The 22,442-nt window shown below is 31.9% G+C and overlaps 1 protein-coding gene and 1 long non-coding RNA gene across 3 annotated transcripts; both read left to right on the forward strand.

The window, feature by feature from the left end:
* The first annotated feature begins 278 nt into the window (after positions 1-278).
* LOC132746900 (uncharacterized) lies at positions 279-2,330 on the forward strand. Of its 2 annotated transcripts, none has more exons than XR_009628050.1 (4): positions 279-1,030; positions 1,413-1,541; positions 1,846-1,933; positions 2,122-2,330. It is a non-coding gene; the product is annotated as an uncharacterized LOC132746900 (long non-coding RNA). The 2 variants fall into 2 exon arrangements; XR_009628049.1 differs by having other exon boundaries at positions 1,413-1,495.
* A 263-nt stretch (positions 2,331-2,593) lies between these two features.
* On the forward strand, positions 2,594-5,773 carry LOC132746905 (uncharacterized). The gene is made up of 7 exons (XM_060736178.1): positions 2,594-3,108; positions 3,368-3,578; positions 3,860-4,471; positions 4,611-4,820; positions 5,025-5,194; positions 5,313-5,443; positions 5,580-5,773. Exons 1-7 carry the CDS (start codon positions 2,594-2,596, stop codon positions 5,771-5,773), a joined length of 2,043 nt encoding a protein of 680 aa, XP_060592161.1.
* Positions 5,774-22,442: the final 16,669 nt, after the last annotated feature.

The raw sequence follows: 22,442 nt of genomic DNA on the forward strand, positions 1-22,442 counted from the left end.
TTACGAATCATTTTTAAATGAAATTTAAAGTTTTGTATTATGAAACATATCAGATAAACAAAACTTACACACTGTCTTTAAGTACATTTGTATATATTAGTGTTCATCCGTGCTGTTCTATTAGAAACTTCGACCGGAGCGATAGCGACCGGAGAATGTTTCTAATTTCTGGATGAATACTAACATATTTACACAGGTACTTGAAACACACTATTTTTAATGTTCTATGTAGTCTTATTATAGTATTTGAAATATACAATTTAAAAAAATAAATTTGAAAAAAATCTATGTTCCCAGAAAATCAAGGGTTCCCACGTTGTCCAAATTCAAGATGGCCGCCAAGATGGCCGCCAAAAATTAAAGAAAATACCATTTTTGCTTAAAATACAAATACAACACTCTTTTTTCACCGTTTGAATTCATTTTTTTATCAAAATGATCGGAACCGCGTAGAATTTCGGATATATAAGCAAAGTTTCACTATAAAAAGCGTAACTTTTTGAAAAATGCCTTAAAATATGCCAAAAAGGGGGTAAAAACGTGTCTTTTTTGGCATCTGGCTGCTTCCAATTCGGCTCAGAAACTTATTTTACCTCTTATACTATATTTTTTCACATTTATTTACAGATATATGTTGACCAAGTACAAAGAAAAACATAAAGTTCAGATATGAAAGGAAATATGAATTTAAGGGACTCTCAATATAAGTCGGGTAATTACCTGAAAATACCCGAAAATTACCTGAATAATACATGATGTATATATAATAATTTATTTCTATATATATAAGAGTTTTATTATAAATACAAAACATGTATGTTGTCATTGTATTTCTCTTTTAGTATTGTCTCGATATAAAAGTAAGTCAAAGCCATTTTTATAGATGGAAGGTAGATTCACAAATTACGCAGTTACTCCCCTTTGATATAATTAAGCCATGAAATCATCTGAAAGTTTCCAATGTCATTGAAGAACACACGAAGTTTACCGACGAATTTGCACAGATTTTTAGAGTAGATTGTACCAGAAGGTATGAAACATTAAAAGCCCAGTATTTAATCTTTAATTCTCAAAGAATTTCTTATAATTTATTAATATAAAATGTCAGATTTTAATGTAGAAAGAAATGCACCAGAACTTCACATAAACAAAAGCTTTTGAGCGGTTGAAATGCTGCAAATTTGTAAAAATATTTGAGTATTAATGTTTATAGCTATGATGTATTATAAATAATCATTTTTGTAAAAATATGGACATTCTCTAAGAGGATCCCTGTTTAATTTTCTTAAAAAACTTGAGTAGTAGTCGGATGCATACAATATCCGGATAATTTGTTTTTTGCCCTCTTTAACAATCTGAAGGGGTTTGAAGACATATCATGTCAAGGTTTACATGTTTTTTTTTGTTTTCAGGCAATGATTGAGGATAGCTATTCATACTGATAATTAATCTGACAAGTGGCTGTAGAGTCCCAATGCACCACCATGTTGACATGGTACGTGCCATAAATGCATTATAATTTATTCTCATCTGTTTAGAAGGTATGTTGTGTACCTTGTTATTTTTATTAAATTAGATTACCCCTAAACATTGATAATTATTATTAACAAGTATAAAATAATTGCATTTACAACATAGAAGTTATTTGAATATAACATATATAATCATTTATATTTATCAATGCATGTACATGTAGGTAATGATAAAACTATTTATGTGGGACATTTCATATTCTTTATATATTTTAATGTAACAGTATTTTAAATTGAATTTATACAAATATTTACTGTATAAAATATATTTGACATACTTGAAAACCATTCTGTCAGAATTACTTTATTTCAGACACTTCATTTGGCTTAGTCAGAATGGGACCTTAAATGAAGATGCATTATTGTACCGTATATGAAACAACACAAGAATGATCCAGAAGGTCAGTGTGTTTTTCAAATGTGTAATGTCAATAACTTTTTCTGTAACTGTACAAATATAAATATTGTAGGTTTCTTTTCCTGAGGTGTTAGTATTAGACTTATATAAAAGAATAAAAGATAATTTACATATTATTGCTATTTTATACCAAAATAAAACCCTAAATTCCTATTTTTTTTTTGCTTTTAGAAGTAAAACTACTCTGCACATACTCCACTACTGAGCCCTGCCTTACAGGCCTTGTTCCCAAGCTAATGCCAGCTGAGCTGTGGATACACCAGTAAGTTTGAACATAAAATGTGTAATTCAACCATTGGAAGTGTGGGTTGGTTGATGTTGTCTCGCTCTCAGACAGTTTTAATAATTTATTAGAAATGTGAAAAATGTGCATTGAAATAAAATTCTTTATGCATTAAATCTGTAGAAATAATTGTTTTACCACGAAAAAGGTGCAATTTAAGTCCACAATGCTAATTACTATACTTAACAGTGTCACAAAAACTAATTTAACTTTGTATTAAATGTATTCAATGATTAAAATACGTTTATTTTGGATTTTAATTTTGAATTTCCTAAGTAAAAAATAATTTTTGTTTTTTAGATATGTGGAATGCCTCCATCATCAATGACGTGTAGTGTTAAATATTAAACAAATGAGAAAATGTCCAATAGTAAAAAACGGAAGTACGACGAGCAGCTGAATATACCCACAGACTTTAGGTGCATTATTCACAACAGTGGACTTAGCAATCATGGTGACTGTGTAACACTAAATTCTACAAAATTAAAAGTCTCTGCTGAACAAAAACTAGATCAGCTGCACTCAATTCGCAACAAGCGATTAGCTGAACCATGTGACTCACCACATCGCATGCATGACATATGCAAGAGCATTCCTGCCTCATTATGTGGAATAGACCTGAACATCACTGGTTACCACCGTGGGTGCTACCAGGCCTTTACCAAAAACCTAGATAGGTTAAGTAAAGCAGAATGTACAAAACATTCTCAAAAACACCATTCACCAAGAATTTTTGCTAACTGTAGTAATCAGTTTCCACCAGAATGCATCTTCTGTAAAAAGTTGGAAGTGAAACCAAAGAAACATGAAATACAGAGCGGTGTGTTCAATTCACAAACACAACATGGCAACAAATTGAGTCGCAGGCTTTTGAGGTGGGCGATTTTGCCTTATATCGAATAGTACAAGGTGAAGACCTGGTGGCCAGAGAGGCAATGTTTCATACTTCATGTCGGAAGGATTTTGAATTGAAAGTGTTTAACCTTTCTAAGCGCCAAAGGCTACAAACAAAGAGCACTTATACAGGTACTTTTCCTTATAAGTGGCTGTATTTTTTATGTTTTTCAAAATATTACTTACAATGATTAACCTAATAATACATATATTTAATAACAATATATTTTATTAAAACAGTTTGGCTTCTGGAGCTCCAGTTCCCCCTGATGCTGAGCAAGATGTTGTTCGGGCAGAGGTGATGGGAAAGGAAGCCAAGCAAAGATTCATAGCCGAAAGACTTACACACGGAGCATCGCCTATCAAGTTCTTTGACCCGATACCGAAGTCAAAATTAAAGTCAATGGAAGCTTCGAACAAGACAGTGAAACTTACTGCTCCCCAGGGAAAAGTAATAACTACGTCTTTCAAAATTTCTTTTGTGTCTCGTATTAAATTATTAAATTTTAAAATGTAAGTGTCGAATTACGCTGAACCATGAGCTAGGCGGAGAAGGATTGACAGCTGTCAGCCTCTTAAACCAGAACAATCAAAGCGTTCTGGTGACATTTTCATATATCTGTTGGGTGTCATTGTTTAGATTGTTTTGCTACATTATTTGTTGCTACATAAAGTTGACTTGTTTTACTTGTTTTATTTTAGATTTAATTATTTGTAATATATCCATTACAGGTGATTCAGTATCAAGAACAGAGCAACATAGCATTTATGCTTTTGGTAAAAGCTCAATCGTTGAACGAACAGTTGGACCTTGAAGAACTGATGCGGTTTCCTTTGACTCCCGTACCTCATAGCCTTGGTACACCTGATGGGTTCTTTTGCAAGAGCAACAAGGCGGCTTTAATGAATGCCATATTGCAGGATGTGCCACAAGCGACAACTCCTTCAGAATCCACCATTTACATCCAAGATGGTAATGCTCTCTTTCATGAGCTTACAAACCTTGCACCAACGTTTGGCGGAATATGTCTGCAGATTCTGGACATCATGGTTGCAAGGAAGAACTTTATTTTTTCGACGGACAGCTACTTCCCGAACTCTATAAAGGCACAGGAGAGAGTGCGCAGAGGCTGCAGTCGAAAATTCATCGTTGATGGACCTGCAACCCGTAGACCAGCGGACTTTAAAGAATTCCTATCCAACGATGACAATAAGACACAATTATGCAATCTTATTCTGCGTGTTTGGGGCAGTGAGTCAGCAGCATCCAGACTAGATCGATGTGGAACAGCAGTGGTGGTCGTTGGTGGAAGGGCTTACCAGTTAAAAAAGACAAATGGTGATGTAAGTTACAATAATGTTAAGCTTTATACCACAGTCTACATAAATTGTAATGTTACCTACTAATATTTTAGTTATTGTATACAAAAAATATTTTATCCAGGCAAAAATCTAGTGGTCGTTTTGTTTTCGTTTGCTTCAGGTGAGAACGGAGGAGATCTTCAGTTTAGTGTCCAACCAAGAAGAGACAGATACCAGAGTAGTTTTGTACATGCACTACGCATCAACGATTGGCTACCAGTCAGCTATTGTGCGTACACCCGACTCTGACTTATTCTTCATTACCTTGTTCCATGCACAGTCTGTACCACTGACAGTTTATCTCGACGTTGGTACAGGAAAACAGAGACAGGTAAAAATATATACCATGCATTAAACGTATCTTTAATTTCTAGTTACTGAATTTCATTAATGTACCAAGTAATTATTCCAACAGTATATACTTTTTTTAATCTAACAGAATGTATATATAATATACCAAGAATTAAAACTTAAAATAAATTAAATTTCAATACATATTTAACTTTTGAATGCATAAACTACTTTGTCATCTTAGGTGGTGAATATTAGTGAGCTGGCAGACTCACAAGGTGCTGAATACAGTGAGACTCTACTAGGACTGCATGTGTTCACCGGTGAAGATGTCACAAGTGCATTTAAGGGCAAGGGAAAGGTCACACCGCTCAGAAAGCTGCAGAGTAATCCTAAATACCACAAAACATTCAGGTAAAATGTTTGTAACTGATTAAAAAAATGAATTGTCTGAAACAGTAACACATTTCTAACAAATTATGACAGTAAATAAAAGTATAATAGTCATTATTTTTAACTGATATGTCTGTAGGATGCTGGGTGATACTTGGACAGTTGAAGAAGATGTTATGCAGATGTTAGAAGCGTTTGTCTGTGTGATGTATGGGTGTCCAAGGGAGAGGTCTGTGAACACATGTAGGGCAGTTCTTTTGAAGAAAAATGGTAGGAGACGACGAACAGCTGACCATGAAGTCAAAGGTGGAATTATCCAAACTGCCACCTTGCCAGGATAATTTATGCCAACACATCAGAAGAGTCAACCATCGTCTCGGCATCTTGAAAAATGCTCATACACCAGTGATAGAACATCCGGAACCACATGATGAAGGGCAAGGGTGGACCAAAAAGAACGAAGTGTTAGAACCATTGTGGGCTGAGGGTCCCATTCTTCCACCAACGTTAGTTGACCTAGTCGAAAATGTTCAAGCAGAGATGGAAGAAGAAGATGATGATGGTTGTCTAGAAATTTCAGTGTCAGATGATGATGAGTGACATTCAGTAACCGTAAACTTTTGTGGGAGATTAGTTATGTAGTGAGATGATTGGTGATAGTTATACTTCCAATTGAGTTGATTGTGTTTTTATAAATCTGTGGATTTGTATTTATTGTCTGTCTTTTCAGACGAATGAATATAGCTGTCATAATCAGAATGTATGGCACGTTAATGAATTCTTTGTTTCTACTCAGTGTATTTGTAAGATATTGTGTTATGCTGAGTCAACATCTTACTGATATTAATTACTATAGTTATAATCCGAACGTTTCAGAAATAGATTTTGATCCCCATGAATGTAATTATATAATGCAACTGAGGGTATTTTCTATTATTTTTTTTACAATGTGTCAACATTACATTTAATTATTAAAAAGTTCACGTAAATTGATAAGTTCCTAAATCCTCACAAAACGAAATGAGGAAAATGTAGTTTGTATAATATCCCTCGCACTATTAATACTAAAGTATACAAACATGTTAACTAATGGTCAAAAGCATCATTGTGAATTGTTCGAGAATAACTGTGTATCTATGTATTTATTTCATTGGTGATTATTGCCCCACCCACTTTTAGAGATGGGCATTGTGAACAGTTAAATGTGACATATTCTGTTGTTTAAGAATGTCTTAAGAATGTCTTTTCTTCATTTTATTGTTGTATGTTCACATTGGACGATATATGGAAGGAAGAACATTTTGAGAGTTATGGTAAATTAAGAAATAAGATGTTCCCGCGATTAAGAGACATTTACCATAAAAATGTGTTTTTGCCAATTTTGCTGCAAAACGTTAACCTTAAGTTTTAAAAAAAAATTGTTACTTCTAATAAATTACTGAGAAAATATGGAAATGTCACAAGAAAGATAAATAATGTTTTGGAATTGACAGAGAAGACTTCCATAACTTGTATATATAATTATGCAGGTTTTGACTTTTTTTCAATGTAATTGTATGTAATTACCCCACCCACTTTTTATGCTGCACTTTGTTAAATCTGACATCTGTACTTTTAAAAATATTTATATCTTTGTATGCTATTGTATTTTGATGATTAAAGATAAACTCAACAATTTAATGAGCATTTATGCAATTTTAAGGTAAGATTGAGATGGGCTTTTCATTAAAAAATGAAATTTTCGGCCATTTTTAAGGCAAAAAGTTCACCTTAATGTGTGAAAAAATAAGTTTGCACCCTTTAATTACTAAAAAATAGATTAGGAAATCTCAAGAATGATTAAAACCATGCATAGAAATTGCTGTAGAAGACCTATATACTTTTTGATGTATTTTAAGTACATGGCGTATTTTTCACAAAATGGATGGCACTTACCCCACCCACTTAAATAGTCCCTTAAACTAAAATTTAACTTTTTATCTAGACTTAAATATTTTTTTTCAAATTCTTTATCATGTATCTGTAAAAAAATGTGAAAAAAAATTGTATAAGAGGTTAAATAATTTTCTGAGCCGAATTGGAACCAGCCAAATGCAAAAAAAAACACGTTTTTTTACCCTTTTTAAGCATATTTTAAGGCAATTTTCAAAAAGTTATGCTTTTTAAAGTAAAAAAAATGCTTATATATCAGGAATTCTATGTAATTCCGATCATCTTGATGAATAAATGAATTTAAAATGTGAAAATGAAGTGTTGTATTTGTATTTTAAGTAAAAATGGTATTTTCTTAAATTTTTGGCGGCCATCTTGGCGGCCATCTTGAATTTGGACAACGTGGGAACCCTTGATTTTCTGGGAACATAGATTTTTTTCAAATTTAGACATTCAAAAACAAAATGAGCCTGGTTTAAAAAAACCTTCCTGACATGCATCGTAGGCCTTCGTTCCTACTAAGCTATAGTTGCACCCGCTCTAAATAAATATCATGTATACACCATATAATAATAATAATAATGATAATAATAATAACAATAACACCAATAATAATGATAATAACAATAACAACAATAATAATAATATAAATAATAATAATAATATAAATAATAATAATAATATAAATAATAATAATCCGTTTTCTCCTGTGTCCAGTTTATTTTGAAATATGTCCAATCATAAAGAATCAGCTAAACTGTTTCGGATCTTCGTACAGGTACCATGCAGTAAGTGTCTTATATGATAGTCATTTCTCTACATTATAGCCATCGCCATCAATGCGGGTGAAATTAATTTGTATATAAAATATGAACGTACACATGTCACATTTTAATACATGTAATTTATGGCTAAGTGACTTTGTTTGAAATATTGTGGGACTATCCACGATAACTATACCAACCATCAGAAGAGCACATTTGTGTTATTTTCCTTTTTAATTTCGTTTATTAATCTTCAATAAAATACGTTAAATAAATTTAAACGAAATAAAAAGAATTACTATTTCTTTTGATATTTCATTCACCTTTAGTATGCCCTGACAAAATTGAACAATTCATTTTTATTAAACGTGGTAGATTGATGAAGAAGAAGATTAAATCTTTCAACAATTAGCAAAATACACAATTAGCAATACCTTTATAGTCATAGTCGCATTGTCACCTTCATCATCACCTTTGTCGGGATGCTTGTCTGACGAGCTATTATTTTGATCCAAATATCCTGGAAATTTGTCTGAAAGTTTGTTTTGATGATTTCTAGGTCAAGTATGAATATGGGTCACCTTGGGTCAAAACTAGGTCAATAGGTCACACCGCCCAAATATGGAAAACATTGTTTACATTCTAATGGTCACATATTTTTGACTCAAATATTGAAAAACATTGTTTACATTCTAATGGTCACATATTTTTGACTCAAATATGGAAAAACATTGTTTACATTCTAATGGTCACATATTTTTGACTCAAATATGGAAAAACATTGTTTACATTCTAATGGTCACATATTTTTGACTCAAATATGGAAAAACATTGTTTACATTCTAATGGTCACATATTTTTGACTCAAATATGGAAAAACATTGTTTACATTCTAATGGTCACATATTTTTGACTCAACAGTTTACTGCCATCAGACTTGGTCAGGATACTTTTCTAGTTTATTGCTCAGAGGAGTTCGAACATTTGTCATCTTGGGTGAAAAACTCGGTCACAGGAGCTAAAAAAATGAAAAATCTTGTTAACTCTTTAGTGGATACTGTTGTTATCCAAATATCCTGGAAATTGGTCTGTAAGTGTTTTTCTTTTAATCATTTCTAGGTCAAGTTAGAATATGGGTCACCTGAGGTCAAAAATTAAAGGAAATGTAAACTGCCAAAATATGGAAACACATTGTGAACATTTTAGAGTTTACAGTTTTGACTCAATTGTCATCAAACTTGGTATGCTTGTCTAAGTCATTGCTCGATGTTTGAAGGGTCAGGTGAGCGATCTAGGGCCATTTTGGCTCTCTTGTTTCATAATACCTCATAAACAGACTCAGAAAAACCGCGTCTACAATTTTCATGTAATAATATTGTTTTAATGCATCCGAGGGATGCACATGCGTATGTATATGTATGTGTATATGTATGGTTACATAAATGCTAGATTTCTAAAATTACTCAATGACTCTTCTGTCGGATAACAATATAGTGTCAAGTTGTAACATTCATACATCTATTCACTCCAGAAAAATATGGGGCGTCCGTGGCCAAGTCAAACTACTTGCCCCTCACTGCTGTGGGTTCGAATCCCGACAGGGTTCTTTGGATTCTTTCGTATGAGGAAACTATCCAGATAACTTACGTTGGTGGTTATACTCAGGTGCCCGTTCGTACCTGAAATAATGCACGGAAGGCCACCTGAGGTTTTCCTCCACCAGTAAAAGTGGAACGTCGACATATGACCTATACTGTGTCGGTGTGACGTAAAACCCAAACAAACAAACCGAATAATAGTGTTAAATTTTCTGTTTAGTGAACATTTTATTTCGAGCAGTTAAAGAATATTTCTCTTATGTCTATATGTTGATCTTGTGTTTCGTTTCGACAAGATCAGGATATTTATAATTCACAAGTAATTACCTAAGACAACATATGTTTTATGTTTCGTTTTCACAAGGTCGAGAAATGTAGCTGTCTCTAAAAAGTGCGAATCTAATGAATGCTTTATTCCTTGTAGTTTTGATGTGAAATCAAAATATGATATACTGATTTAATAACATTATACAATATATATGTACACATTTGGTTCAATGTCTTTTGTATTACCAATCACCTATGAATCCCGCCTCAAGTATATTACCTATGATTTCAATTTATCACATATGAGTTCTATCTCAATTTATCAAATATTAGTTTTACCTCAACTTATCATATATGATTTCTATTTCAACATATCATATATGAGTTCTACCTCAATTTATCACATATGAGTTCTACCTCGATTTTTCACATATGAGTTCTACCTCGATTTTTCACATATGAGTTCTACCTCACTTTATCACATATGCATTAAAGTATTACATATGAATCCTACCTTCATAAGCCAGCTGAATTGATTTTTCTGAAAGGTGTGTTTCGGTAGGAAAACTAATTTAGAAACTAACACTACTTTGGTTTCTTAAGAAAATTGAAATATTTGATTTCATAAGTCTCAAAAGTAATTTGTCACTTAGATATTTGCATTTAAAAACTTTATGCCAGCAGACGACCAGCAGAAAATTTTCAATGAAAAGGGGAGTAATTGCCTTTGAAGTCACATTACAAAAAAAGAATTGGTTGGCTACCTTTATATGACAAGATCACTTTATATGAGTCTGGCATTTCATTCTCATGGAAGAATTACCTCTTTAGCATCAACACTAAATTTTAAGGTAGGTTTAGGGATTATTGTCCCCCGCATTTTCGAAGAAAAAAGGGGATATAGAAATAGGCTCCGTCCGTCCGCACTCACAGGACAGTAATTATGTGGCTAGAGGGACAATAGGTAACTGTTCTTTCTTATTATAGAAAATAACAAAAGAAATAGCCCCTTATTCCATTTCGGCCGGATGTCCATCCGTCCGTCACAATTTCGTGCTCGGTCCATAACTTTGTCATTTATCAAAGGAATTTGAAATAACTTGGCACAAATGTTTGTTATAATAAGACGATGTGTCATGCGCAACAACCAGACCCCTACCTCCAGGGTCAAGGCCGCACTTGGTCATTCAAGGTCAACATTGTCTATTTGAGGGTATAATATATAATATATGTCGTGTCTGGTCCATAACTTTCTTATCTTTGAAGGGATTTTGTAAATCACAGTTGTTCACAATAATGAGACAATGTGTCACGCGCAACAACCGGTCACCTACCTTCAAGGTCAAGGTCACACCTGGAGGTCAAATATTAACATAGTCTGTTATAGGGTAAATTTTGTGTCTGGTCTATATCTTTTTCATAGTTTAAGGAATTTTGAAAATACTTAGCACAAATAGTAACAATAATAAGATGATATGCCATGCACAACACCTGCACCCCTACCTCCAAGATCAAGGTCACACTTAAAGGTCAAAGCTTAACATGATAGATTTTTAAATTCTGTGTTTCATTTTATTTCTTTAACACATTACCGCATGGGCATTTTGTGAAAAATGGCTGTTTTCATTGAAAAGTCTCCCGTTACAAGTTCAAGTTGCTATAAAACTATAAAAACTGCTTCAATACTAATCAAACTTGGCACAAATGTTGACTGGGCCATTGCCTTGGCATCTCAAAATTGCCAAAAATCACTTTTTTGGGTTGATTTTTTTCCATCAAAAAATGAGGGGGACTCCCGCCTCCCTTCAAACCCCTGAAAAAAGTGGTCACCATTTGAGACAACAAATAAGGGGGTGAAAAAGGCGCAGAAAGGCGTATATATCTGGTAATGGGTTAATAAATTTATTGTTGTATTTGCAGATCTAGCATTGATCATAATTTTGGACTGAAAGTTCTGAGATCCATACCTCAATCTTTTGAAATAGCACAATTTTATGCTTCATATAAAACTTCCCTGAGGCGGGGGGCATTGGATATTCTGTTAAAAATTCTTGATCTATAATTTTGGTGATTGAAACTTGTGTATTTTACAGGAAAGTGACAGAGTTAATTTCTCCTTAGTACATTTGCGAAAATAAAGACGACATGTACTCATAGACTACCAACAATTTGGAAAAATTCACTTAAACAGTAAGTACTGACAACCAATATAATGTACATCATATCAGCGTATGAACATACATATAAAAATTGTCTTCTTAACAGTAAAATCATAACAGAAAGATAGATGCATCTGAGAAAAATTCCCTGGGTTAGATTCAAACATACGTCACCACTGAGCGAGATTTCTGTTCTGAGTCTGATGCTTAATAAGTTAAACCTTCTTTTAATGTTATATACATGTACCCAGTACACAAAAAATAAACAAATATGGGCAATATCTGTAGAAGCGAAATTCTGACCCTGAACAAAAACATCACAGACCGTCAAAATATTTTGACTATACATGTATGGATGGATGGATTGGTGGATGAATGGGTGGATTCTAGGCTTAATGAGAGTCTTTTCAGGCACTGAGAGTTCGGACCCCGCACATGTCACCATTCATGTTCTTAAATTTTATTATCAACCAAAAGGTGGCCTATAAATATTAAATGCAGTAATGCACGAAATTAATCTGTATGCCAGTCGATTTTTGTGATGATACAATTTTGATGCAAGGGAGGCCAATAAGACCATTATATGTATCACAGAGAAAAATAAATGGTCATATCTTTCGGATGATCTCACTAACATTGCCAACTTCAGCCAGTAATCACTGCAACACTTTGATTGGTTGACTATAATATTGTATATGCGATATATTATTAGTTATAAAGATTGTTGACAGGTTATATGGCCCTATATAAACGGCTATTTGAAAATATTCTGCAAACAGCCGTTTATATACGGCCATATAACCTGTCAACAATCTTTATAACGAATTTATAATACAGCAAGCATAATTTTTTAAAGAAAAAAGGTAAGATTTCTTCATGAGTCGACAGCAGCCGTGTATATAAAACTATATAAACGTCACGATTATCCAATGAAAAGTGACGTTACAAATTACGTGCAGTATTATAAAATAAATTATAACTTACTTAGATTAACTGTTAACTTAGATTACCGTAAGTTATCTTCTAATATAAAGTAGTTGTTGTTATAGTGAATATTTTACTCTTTTAGTATCTTCTACATCATTGTCTAATTTACTTCATCTTATATCAATATATATCTAACTTATAAGGGAGACAACTCCCAAAAACCGTCTTTAATGCAATACAGACTTACCTCCCTTATATACACGGACTACCGTGCATATTACCCAATACCACATCCCGTGTTTTTTTTTTACTCTTGTTGCAATGATTTTGCGACTTATGTCCCGACTGACTTTCAAATGATTTTGCAATACATCATGATTCGTTAAAAACTGATTATAAAGTCATATTCCTATCAAGATGTATAGAGGATTGTGATACACACGTAACATAAAATTGATCCTTAATTATTTTGATCTGATTACTATTGTATGCGTTTGGAATTTCATCTATTTTATTCCAAAATAGAATTGTTTCTTTGCAAGTCATCACAATTTTTTATTATGGTTATGTACCATTCAATTCTAGCAAAATACGATCAATTTAAGTTATATAAAACACTGAAAATAAAAACTGGATCACTTAATCCTGATGTTTTCTTAGTGAACACAGGGCCAGAGTTGAGCCACTAATGTACCCTTTTAATTGCTTAATGATATCATAAGATAATAAATATTTCAACATCTGCAGTGGTACAATCACATTAACAGAGAATTCTACAATAATGTTTAAGCTAGAATGCAATTATTAGGATAAGAACTAAACATATTAGCCATTAACTGTGAACAAATCTGCCTGGTTGTCATTTACATATTTTATTAAATACAAGAAATTCTTAGATAACAAGTTGGGCAGTTTGAAGGTAATTAAGGCAAATTGTTAAAATATGCATCAGTGGTGTATTTAAATATACAGTTTGTTTGGACTTTAAAGGCGCACTATGCCTCCGAAATTCATATCAAAAAAATCTTTGGAAAGGTCAAATTTGTGTTAAATATTGCTTTAATATGGATTTAGGGCATGTTAGATATAAAATACCCAGCAACTGAAGAGAGTAGCACTTTACTTTCAGTTGTTGTAAAGATGGTAAAATGTAATATTTTGACTTCTATACAATATCACTGTACTATACCACAGAAGCTTGACATTCTATCAATAATTAAAAAATATAAGCAAATAATTAAGAAATAATGGCAAATGTACAGACCCCTCTATATAAGAAATAAACAGTGTTTGTTAATATTATAGAGCCTGTGTGTTTCAATTTATTCCTTATTTGAATACATATATACCAATTATATCATAGTTTGGGGACCTTTCTGTTGAAAATGTGTTAGAGTTAGATCGTATACATATACATGCACAGTGCGTTACCAGTAACCTGAAGTGCAGGTATTAGTGACCAGCACTCCAGCGCATGCCCATTGATTGGCTCATTTTTGCTGGGGTTTACTTATTGGGACGACAGAGAAAGGGCAAGCGACAGAAATATCATATTCAGATGCTCGTTCATTGTTTTTTTTTTTCTGGGGTTTTATATTATGACAAAAGGAAACGTGTTTTTATGTTTGACTATAGATAGTTCATGGCCATTAATTAACTTTTGAAAACTTGAACTAGATACCAGAAGTAAAAAGGATTTGAGAAAAAATGTTTAAAATGATAGCATTTTGGTGAAAATGTTTTTGTATTTGATTGATAATAATGTTTTCTGTTGAAGTATGGTCTCATGTGACACTATACACTAGTTACTGTAACAACCAGAGATTTTTTTATGTCAACAGGTACATTATATATATGCCAGTGACTTACATCGAGATACACTCAATTTTAAAATGCATTCTCAAACATTAAATAATTAATTCATGCTAAAATCAAGACAAGCGTATAAGTGGGTTTTCTTTTTGGTGTTATTGTTTAATTTTACAGTTTAATTCAATTTTTTCATTTTTTGTCACTGTGACTTTGTTCTGGGGCAAAATTGTGGGTTTTTTTTGTTCTTTCATGGTCAGCTAAGAAACCGTGATTAAGATGGAAATATATTAATGTTGGAATTGCACTGATCAAAATGCATTTACTTTCTTGGGTAAATAAATATTGGAAAAATGAAACACAAACAATGAAGATTTTAAATCAACACTTTTATATAATCATAAGAAAAATAAGTAAAAAAAAAATTTACAAAACATACCATAGTAATAAAAGTATTGAAAAAATAAAAGCGAAACAAATAAGTACAAAAAAATACAATATAATGAAATATTGAAACAAGAGGGCCATGATGGCCCTGAAGTCGCTCACTTGTATATAGGCCCCCGGTGTGGGTCCAATTTCACCCAGGGGCTTTTATTTGAATAAACTAAATGGTAGACACCCATTTGAAGATGTTTCATGACGGCCGGACGCTGGACAGAAAGCGGTCACAATAGCTCACCACGTCACTTTGTGACAGGTGAGCTAAAAATAAGTGAAACAAATATTTACAAAAAATACAATATAAATGAAAATATTGAAAAACCTAAGTGAAACAAATAATTACAAAAAATACAATAAAAATGAAAATTTTAAACACAAGAATAGAAAATAAAACTAGAAATGTGTCTATAGAACACTGATGCCCCCACTTCAAAAAGAATGTGCATTTCGCTCTCGTCTCATTAGTACAGTTTGAAATATAAGAAACGACATTTTTCGATAAATTCGTGATTCTCGTGCAATATACAATTTATCTCAAATTTCCCGAAGCATTAACTTATGACTGTACGGGAGAGCATTAGTGCCAGGTGTGTGTTTTTTATTTACTCGAAATTTTGACTTATTAACTCGAAATTTCGACTAATTTACTCGAAATTTCGACTTACTAACTCGACATATGTTTGTCAATCGAAAGTTTTGAGTTAATGATTTATAAAGGCTCTTTAGAAATATTTCGATGAACGAAAACATTTATTTGATTGAATAAATCCAACAAATCCGTGTTCTTTGACAACGCTATTTTTGACTTTGTTTATATTTAGATCTAGACAAAGATTGGCATATAAACTAACGTAATAGATAATTAAATAATTATCTGTATTAAAATATTAATCAAATCATAACTGAATTATAAATTAATTATTTAATTATTAATTTATTATTTAATCAATTAAAGTGTTGTTTATTTTTGTTACAGAACAGAACAGTTCCTTTATTTCTTTCCCAGGGTACATGGCAATACAATATGGGGACACTTTATCAGCCGATGAATAGCGTTTTGATTCAAAATAGCATGAGGATTCAGTAACATTTAAAGATTAAAATGTTTATTTTTGGGGAATCCTTCACGTACATTATTTATCTGATGATATAGTTCTAATTTATATAAGTATCAAGAAAAGACTAACTTTTTTATCGACATATCATGGAGAAGAAACCTTAAAGTTAATGTGTTCAAAACATTACAATGATTAATTTCTAAGAAGCTTGCGAGAGTTTCTGAGTAGTCGAAGTGTTTCTCTGCCACAAATTGGCGATATATTAAAATTATATGTAAAATGTGTAATCAAAATGTAGCAGAAACGGAATATCACTTTCTCCTATGTTGCAAAAAATACTCTCAAATTCGCCAGAAATACATTGGTAACATAATATGGCCTTCCTTGAATAAATTTAATAGTATTATGTCTTGTAACAGCAAAAAGAAACTGATTCTATTATCGAAGTTTATTAAACTTAAAAGAAGCTTTTTGAATTGCGTAAAAATACCCATGAAACTGTAACTGTTTCATAAGTCTATGTTTATATGAATGTCTATTGTTATTACTATTTTGTATTGTATGTCTTTGCCATACTTCATGTCTCAAAGACTTTTTGATCAAAATTTATGGTTGAAATGTTGTCAACATTGAAAAATTACCCTGAGTCATTGAACCACCTGATTTAGAAAACTCGTGATTTAAATGGATTTTGAGCAGCGCATAGTACACTTAACAAGTAAACCAAACATAAACGATGATATTTCTACAAGGTAAGTTTAGACTAGATTTCATAAAAAAAAATTAACGGCGTTTTGCGATCTTTGATCTTATATTTTTGTTCTCATATTTCCGATATGAATACCCAAATACTAAAATTTATGATATTTCCATCAATTTTACTAAATGATATAAGTCAGTTCAATTTCTCGATTGGATATTTCTTTTTTCAGGGGGTCGAACGTATGGCAGTGCGATACTTCTTTAAGCGGGTGAAATCATGCGATACGGAACAATAAAATTAAAGTTGGTATATATGGACATGTTGTGTTTTTTTGTTTGTTTTTCAAATATTTGTTGTATATTGTAATTTCTTGAAGAACAGCATTGTGCATGCTGATCAGAACTTATAATTGTCGTCAAAATGATGATGGCATATATTGTTTTACTTATGTTACGGTTCCTATGGAGTCCTTTTACATGCTTCTAATGACCTATTATGCAAGCTAGTGCCTTTCTATATGTGAGTGAACTGCTGTATGTTCTTACACAAGTAGCAAGTTGGTGTTAAAAACATTTGGAACTTGTATGAATGATGTGCGCTGTAGAAATTCTATATACCCAAATGATGTGCATACCGAGCTGTCAATAGGATGGGATACCTTTATTTAATTTCATATGATTTCATATGAAATGTTATGTTTTGTACAGAAATAATGACACATTTAATGTAGGATTTTAGATTTTCTTTCTGTTAAAATTTCTGATTATCCATATTTGCATTGATAGGCGCACAATGAGTGAGGAGAAATACTTATACCAAAACCTCAATTATGAGTTTAAGTTATTCTTCTCATTCAGGAAATCAATTAAAGATATTTAGTAAAATGAACATAAAAGTAATAGATATGTTTGATTTGCTGTGTCTGAAACAATAAAATAACAATAAACAATAAAACTAATGGGATATTATTGAGCACTAAGAATACAGAACTTTTCATTAGAAAGATATTACTTCATGTGTTACATAATTTATAAGTTTGTTTTAATAAAACTTGCCTACAGTGCAACTTTTTGGAATGATGATACAGTAGCTATGAACGTTGTTAAAGTTGAGTGATGACAAGAAATATAGTTATCTAAGATCTTAGAGTAAAGGTTACTTTTTCCAACTCCTAGTTGTCATAGGTAGATATCTTATTATTAAAATTTAGTTCAAATAGTAACACTTATGTAGATGGTGATACGAAACTTTTATTTTAATTAAATAATTAAATCCTCAAGGAAAGAAGAAGGTTTAAAAACTTTTTTTTTCAAATATCCGGAATATATATATGATAACGATGAAACACTTTGAGCCACAATAAATATTGAATAATTATTATTACGTTACAAGTCAATGATTACGTACTTAAAGTCAAACTGAAAACCATTAAAGTAGCATGCCTCCATGCAGATTCATGATAATTTTCGTGAAAATTTTATATTGTATTTAAAAGTTAAATATTGTGAAGTGAACGAAGAAAGTAAGTTTCACATATACATCCACGTATAAGTTACCAAAAAAAGAGGTCAAAATATGAAGAAAATAAACCTTTACTACTACGTTAGTCACGAAGTAGAAATACTGTGATAAATGCTGCAAAATCATTAACCACAAATAACGTGTACATTTTTATTTAAATCTATAATCTTTTTTACTTTTTTATTATTATAAAATCTTAGTTTGTAATTCTTCATTTTTTCCTGGCTCGCCTGGATGCATACTTGTAAATGAAGCCATATACTTGTTACAAGTCTATATGTTGAAAATATCATTTGTCAAAATTTGAAACAGGTCAATTGAGTATGAAATGTAGATCTAACGTTACTTAATTCGATAAAATACTTACGAATCTTCAGTAAATTCCATGTAGTCAGTTTAGCATATTCTTGAAAAGAGTTTCACTTTGAATCAATGCGACTTTTTTCTGAAATTGCTAACAACGAAAATTAAAAGCTGTATTTTATTTGAAAATTTAAACAAAGCATTTTACCCTAGGCCAAAAAGGGTTTACAGGGAAGGGCCCATTGAGGCCCCTTTTAAAAAATAAAAATTAGTTTAGATTTAACTTAGAACTTTTTAAAGAACTTAGGTTTAGCTCTTAGGCATTTAGGGGTTTCCCATAGGGGGGGGAAAACCCCAAATTTTTTTTGTGCAGTGGACAAGAAGAGAAATTTGGATAAATTTTTTAAAAATTAAAAATTTTCTTAAATTCAAAAAATTTTTCATTAAAAAATTGGGAAGGAAAAAAAATGCCTAAAAAAAAAAAGAAAAAAAAAAAGGAAAAATTAAAAAAAAAAAAATTAAAAAAAAATAAAAAAACCGGGAAAAAAAAAAACCAAAAAAATTTAAAAAATAGGAAAACCAAACTTTTCCCCAAAAAGCAGGGAAAAATTAATCCAAAAAGAAAGTATTTTAAAGAAAATTCTAGCAAAAAATTTAAAAACCAAAAAACCGGCTCCCAAAAAAAAATCCCCATGGGGGACACAAGTTTTAAAAAGGTAAAATCTTTCCCTGTATTAAGTAGAAAATTCCCCAAAATTATCAAATTTAAAAAAAATTGGAATTTTTTAAAAAATTAAAATTTAAAAAATTTAAAAAAATGTCGGTTTCAAAAATTTGTATAAAAATTTGTTTTATTTTTAAAAAATTGCAAAAAATCTTCTTTCACCCTTTTTTTTTTTTTTTTTACACAAAAATTTTCTAAAATTGGCTTTGATTTTGGAAATTGGCTATTATAACCCCCGGTGTTGTGACCCAATGGCTTAGCTTCATTAAAGAGAGGCGCATTTAACAACATAAAAACTGATTAAAAAATTGTTTATCCATAGTATTTTTTACAAAAAAATTTTTTAAAACTAATACGAAAGCTTACAAAATTTCCAACGAAAAACCCACTACAAAATGGACAGGGAAGGGACCCTTTTTTTTAGTAATCTAGGGGATTTGCCAAGTGTTTTTGGGTTTTTCGATCGTTTTAGCAAAAAACGGGGAGACGACAACCGTTGCAATGTTGGGGTTTCCCCCGGGGGAAATGGGGGCCCTTTGCCCCCAAAGCAACCCCAAAAAAGAAAAAATAAAAAACGCAAGGCCACCGAACCTCGGCGAAGAATGTCTCGAAAGGTCTTATTTTGTGGGGCCATGAAAAAGGGTCACGGCAATTTTACGCAAATAGGGATTCTGCATCCCCCCGGTAAATCAAAGGGAAACACGAAAATTTTTATGTTAAAAAGTACAAAAGCAACAACTCGCCCCATTGAATAGCATCATATTGCCCTTGACACATTTAAACTAATTAGGACATTTTACAGAAATGTATATATCCAAGTTTCTTAGTTAATAAGTTTTATTTTCTACATTTCGTTATCTCGATATTTTTGACAGTCCCGATGACTTCGAGATGACGAGAGTCGGCCTGTATTTTTCTTTGACTCTGAATATATGGCTTGACCTTAAGAGACTATACGGCATTGACCTAAAGTTTGACCTTGATCTGAAATAATATTTGTTTATTACAGTTACCAAAACTGAGTATTTCTTGGGGAACTTGTTTTGGCTTATACTCACATATACCCATCAAAGATTGGATTTTACCATAATTTGAGCATTTTCTTGACCTTTTTGTCTCATGGTATCATACGAATGTATTTCTATGAATATTTGAAATAGACCTATAGATATCATTGATCTTTACCAAAAAATGTAATTGTAAAACAGAGCTGAAGTATTAATGGTTTCTGAAGTTTGCACGCTATTGACATTTCTTGTCGAGATTGGATGATATTTTTTTTGTAATAAATGAGACAAGTGTCTTGTATCCATGTTTTGTAGTTTACTGTTACTTGAATAAAGTTTTATGTATGATAACGGAGTAAGTTTCCTTCTTTTAGCTCTTTCAAAGCCGATTTTTTTTTTAATTTTTAATAAAACTAAGTTCTAAAATAACTTAGTTCTAAGAACGTAGTTCTAAATGTCTATGTTCCAAATAAATAAGTTCTAAGAACTAAGTTTCCTAAAGTCTAAGTTCTAATAGCTAAGTTCTAATAAATAAGTTCTAATGTCTAAGTTCTAATAACTAAGTTCTAATAACTAAGTTCTAATGTCTAAGTTCTCTAATGTCTAAAGTTCTAAGAACTAATTCTTTAATGTTAATTTCTAAGATAGTTGGACCGTGCTTAGGCCACTTTTGTAGGTTCGCTTCACTGCCATACGGCCTCCCTTGTGGACCATCTGTTTTGAGCCCATATTTCCCGCTCGATCGGCCTCCCGATTTTGTCCGCATTTACATACCCCGTGTTAAACTAGTCGAAAGGCAGGCGCAAGTGCAGATGTATCGTGTAGAAAATCAGTTGAAATGGTTCCCTTCTGAATGCGACACTTCTCTTGACAAAAGGGCAACATACACACATTTAACAATAACAATCAATAAACGTAAATGCATATAAACAAAACTGCTTTTGCAATCTTGATTTGCCTATCACTGCAATTTAAGGCAACTATAGCACAATAATAGCACAGGGTTTTTATATAAAATCGCTATGGATTCTTTCATTACTTTTTCACGCTTTTAATCTAGTTTTATGGCTTAGCCTAGTTATACAACAATTGCTTGATAAACCATCATTCGTACCCCCCTGCCAAATTTAACGACTATAAACTTAAATTGTTAGATTATTTTGTTTTCTATTTCAGTAATGAAATGTCCTTGTGAATATACTGCTGGCCCCAATTTGAAGCCAAGAGGCATGTCACACCATCAATCATTTGTGCAGAATTACTAGTATGCACTTTTGTCACCTTAAGAAAATTGTAGCAAATGACACTTTATTTCAATACTTTTAATATACATATGTATCATGGTTACCCAAAAATCAGTATTAAAACGCTGATAATTTCATCGAATATTAATACAGAAGTGCACTTCGTTAAAATTAAGGCAATTGTTATCTTTTATTACGTGGCAACTGTGATCTTGACCTGGTAGAAATGGAAACACGGAAGAATTCACCGCTGATACAAAGTGAACATAAATGTAAAATAGACACACACAATTTGATCGGACTATTTATTGAAGCTCTGACTACACCATGCGTTCCTCAAAACAGTAATCTTGAAGCAGTTCAATAGAGTTCAACACAAGATTTCAAGCAAATCATTTAGCACAAAGGTATTTATATTGGGGGTCTAAAATCACATAACTATATGTTAGAATATAATATATAATCAATAAAATAATTAATATAATAATTAATAACTAATATAATTTATTATTTATAATTATGAATGCCAACAGGAAACCCAATAACATGTTCATTGTAAGTCATTGTAAATGCTCCACAATCATCTGTAAAAAATTCAAGGTAAAATGTTAAACGATTCGATTCATGGCTTCAAAGGCTTTCTGTTATCCCGAGGACAACACTCGAACAAGTTTCTCGGTTTCGTTTCAATGAGGCCGGGTAAGTGATCCGTAAAGTTTCTGGCACATCTTTATGTCTTCTTGTTCAACATGATAACCAAAGTTATGCCCACCATAGATTCCAGGTACAAATACATTATATGAAGGTTT

Source organism: Ruditapes philippinarum, unplaced genomic scaffold (assembly GCF_026571515.1).
Source record: "Ruditapes philippinarum isolate M1 unplaced genomic scaffold, ASM2657151v2 ctg1055_1_1_1_1, whole genome shotgun sequence".
Lineage (NCBI taxonomy): Eukaryota > Metazoa > Mollusca > Bivalvia > Venerida > Veneridae > Ruditapes > Ruditapes philippinarum.

Excerpts from the sequence above, each read along its gene's own strand:
- LOC132746905 (XM_060736178.1), top strand. The coding sequence starts at position 2,594 with ATGTCCAATAGTAAAAAACGGAAGTACGACGAGCAGCTGAATATACCC. Across the intron at positions 3,579-3,859 it reads TTACTGCTCCCCAGGGAAAA|GTGATTCAGTATCAAGAACA; the intron begins GTAATAACTACG and ends TATCCATTACAG. Across the intron at positions 4,821-5,024 it reads GTACAGGAAAACAGAGACAG|GTGGTGAATATTAGTGAGCT; the intron begins GTAAAAATATAT and ends TTGTCATCTTAG.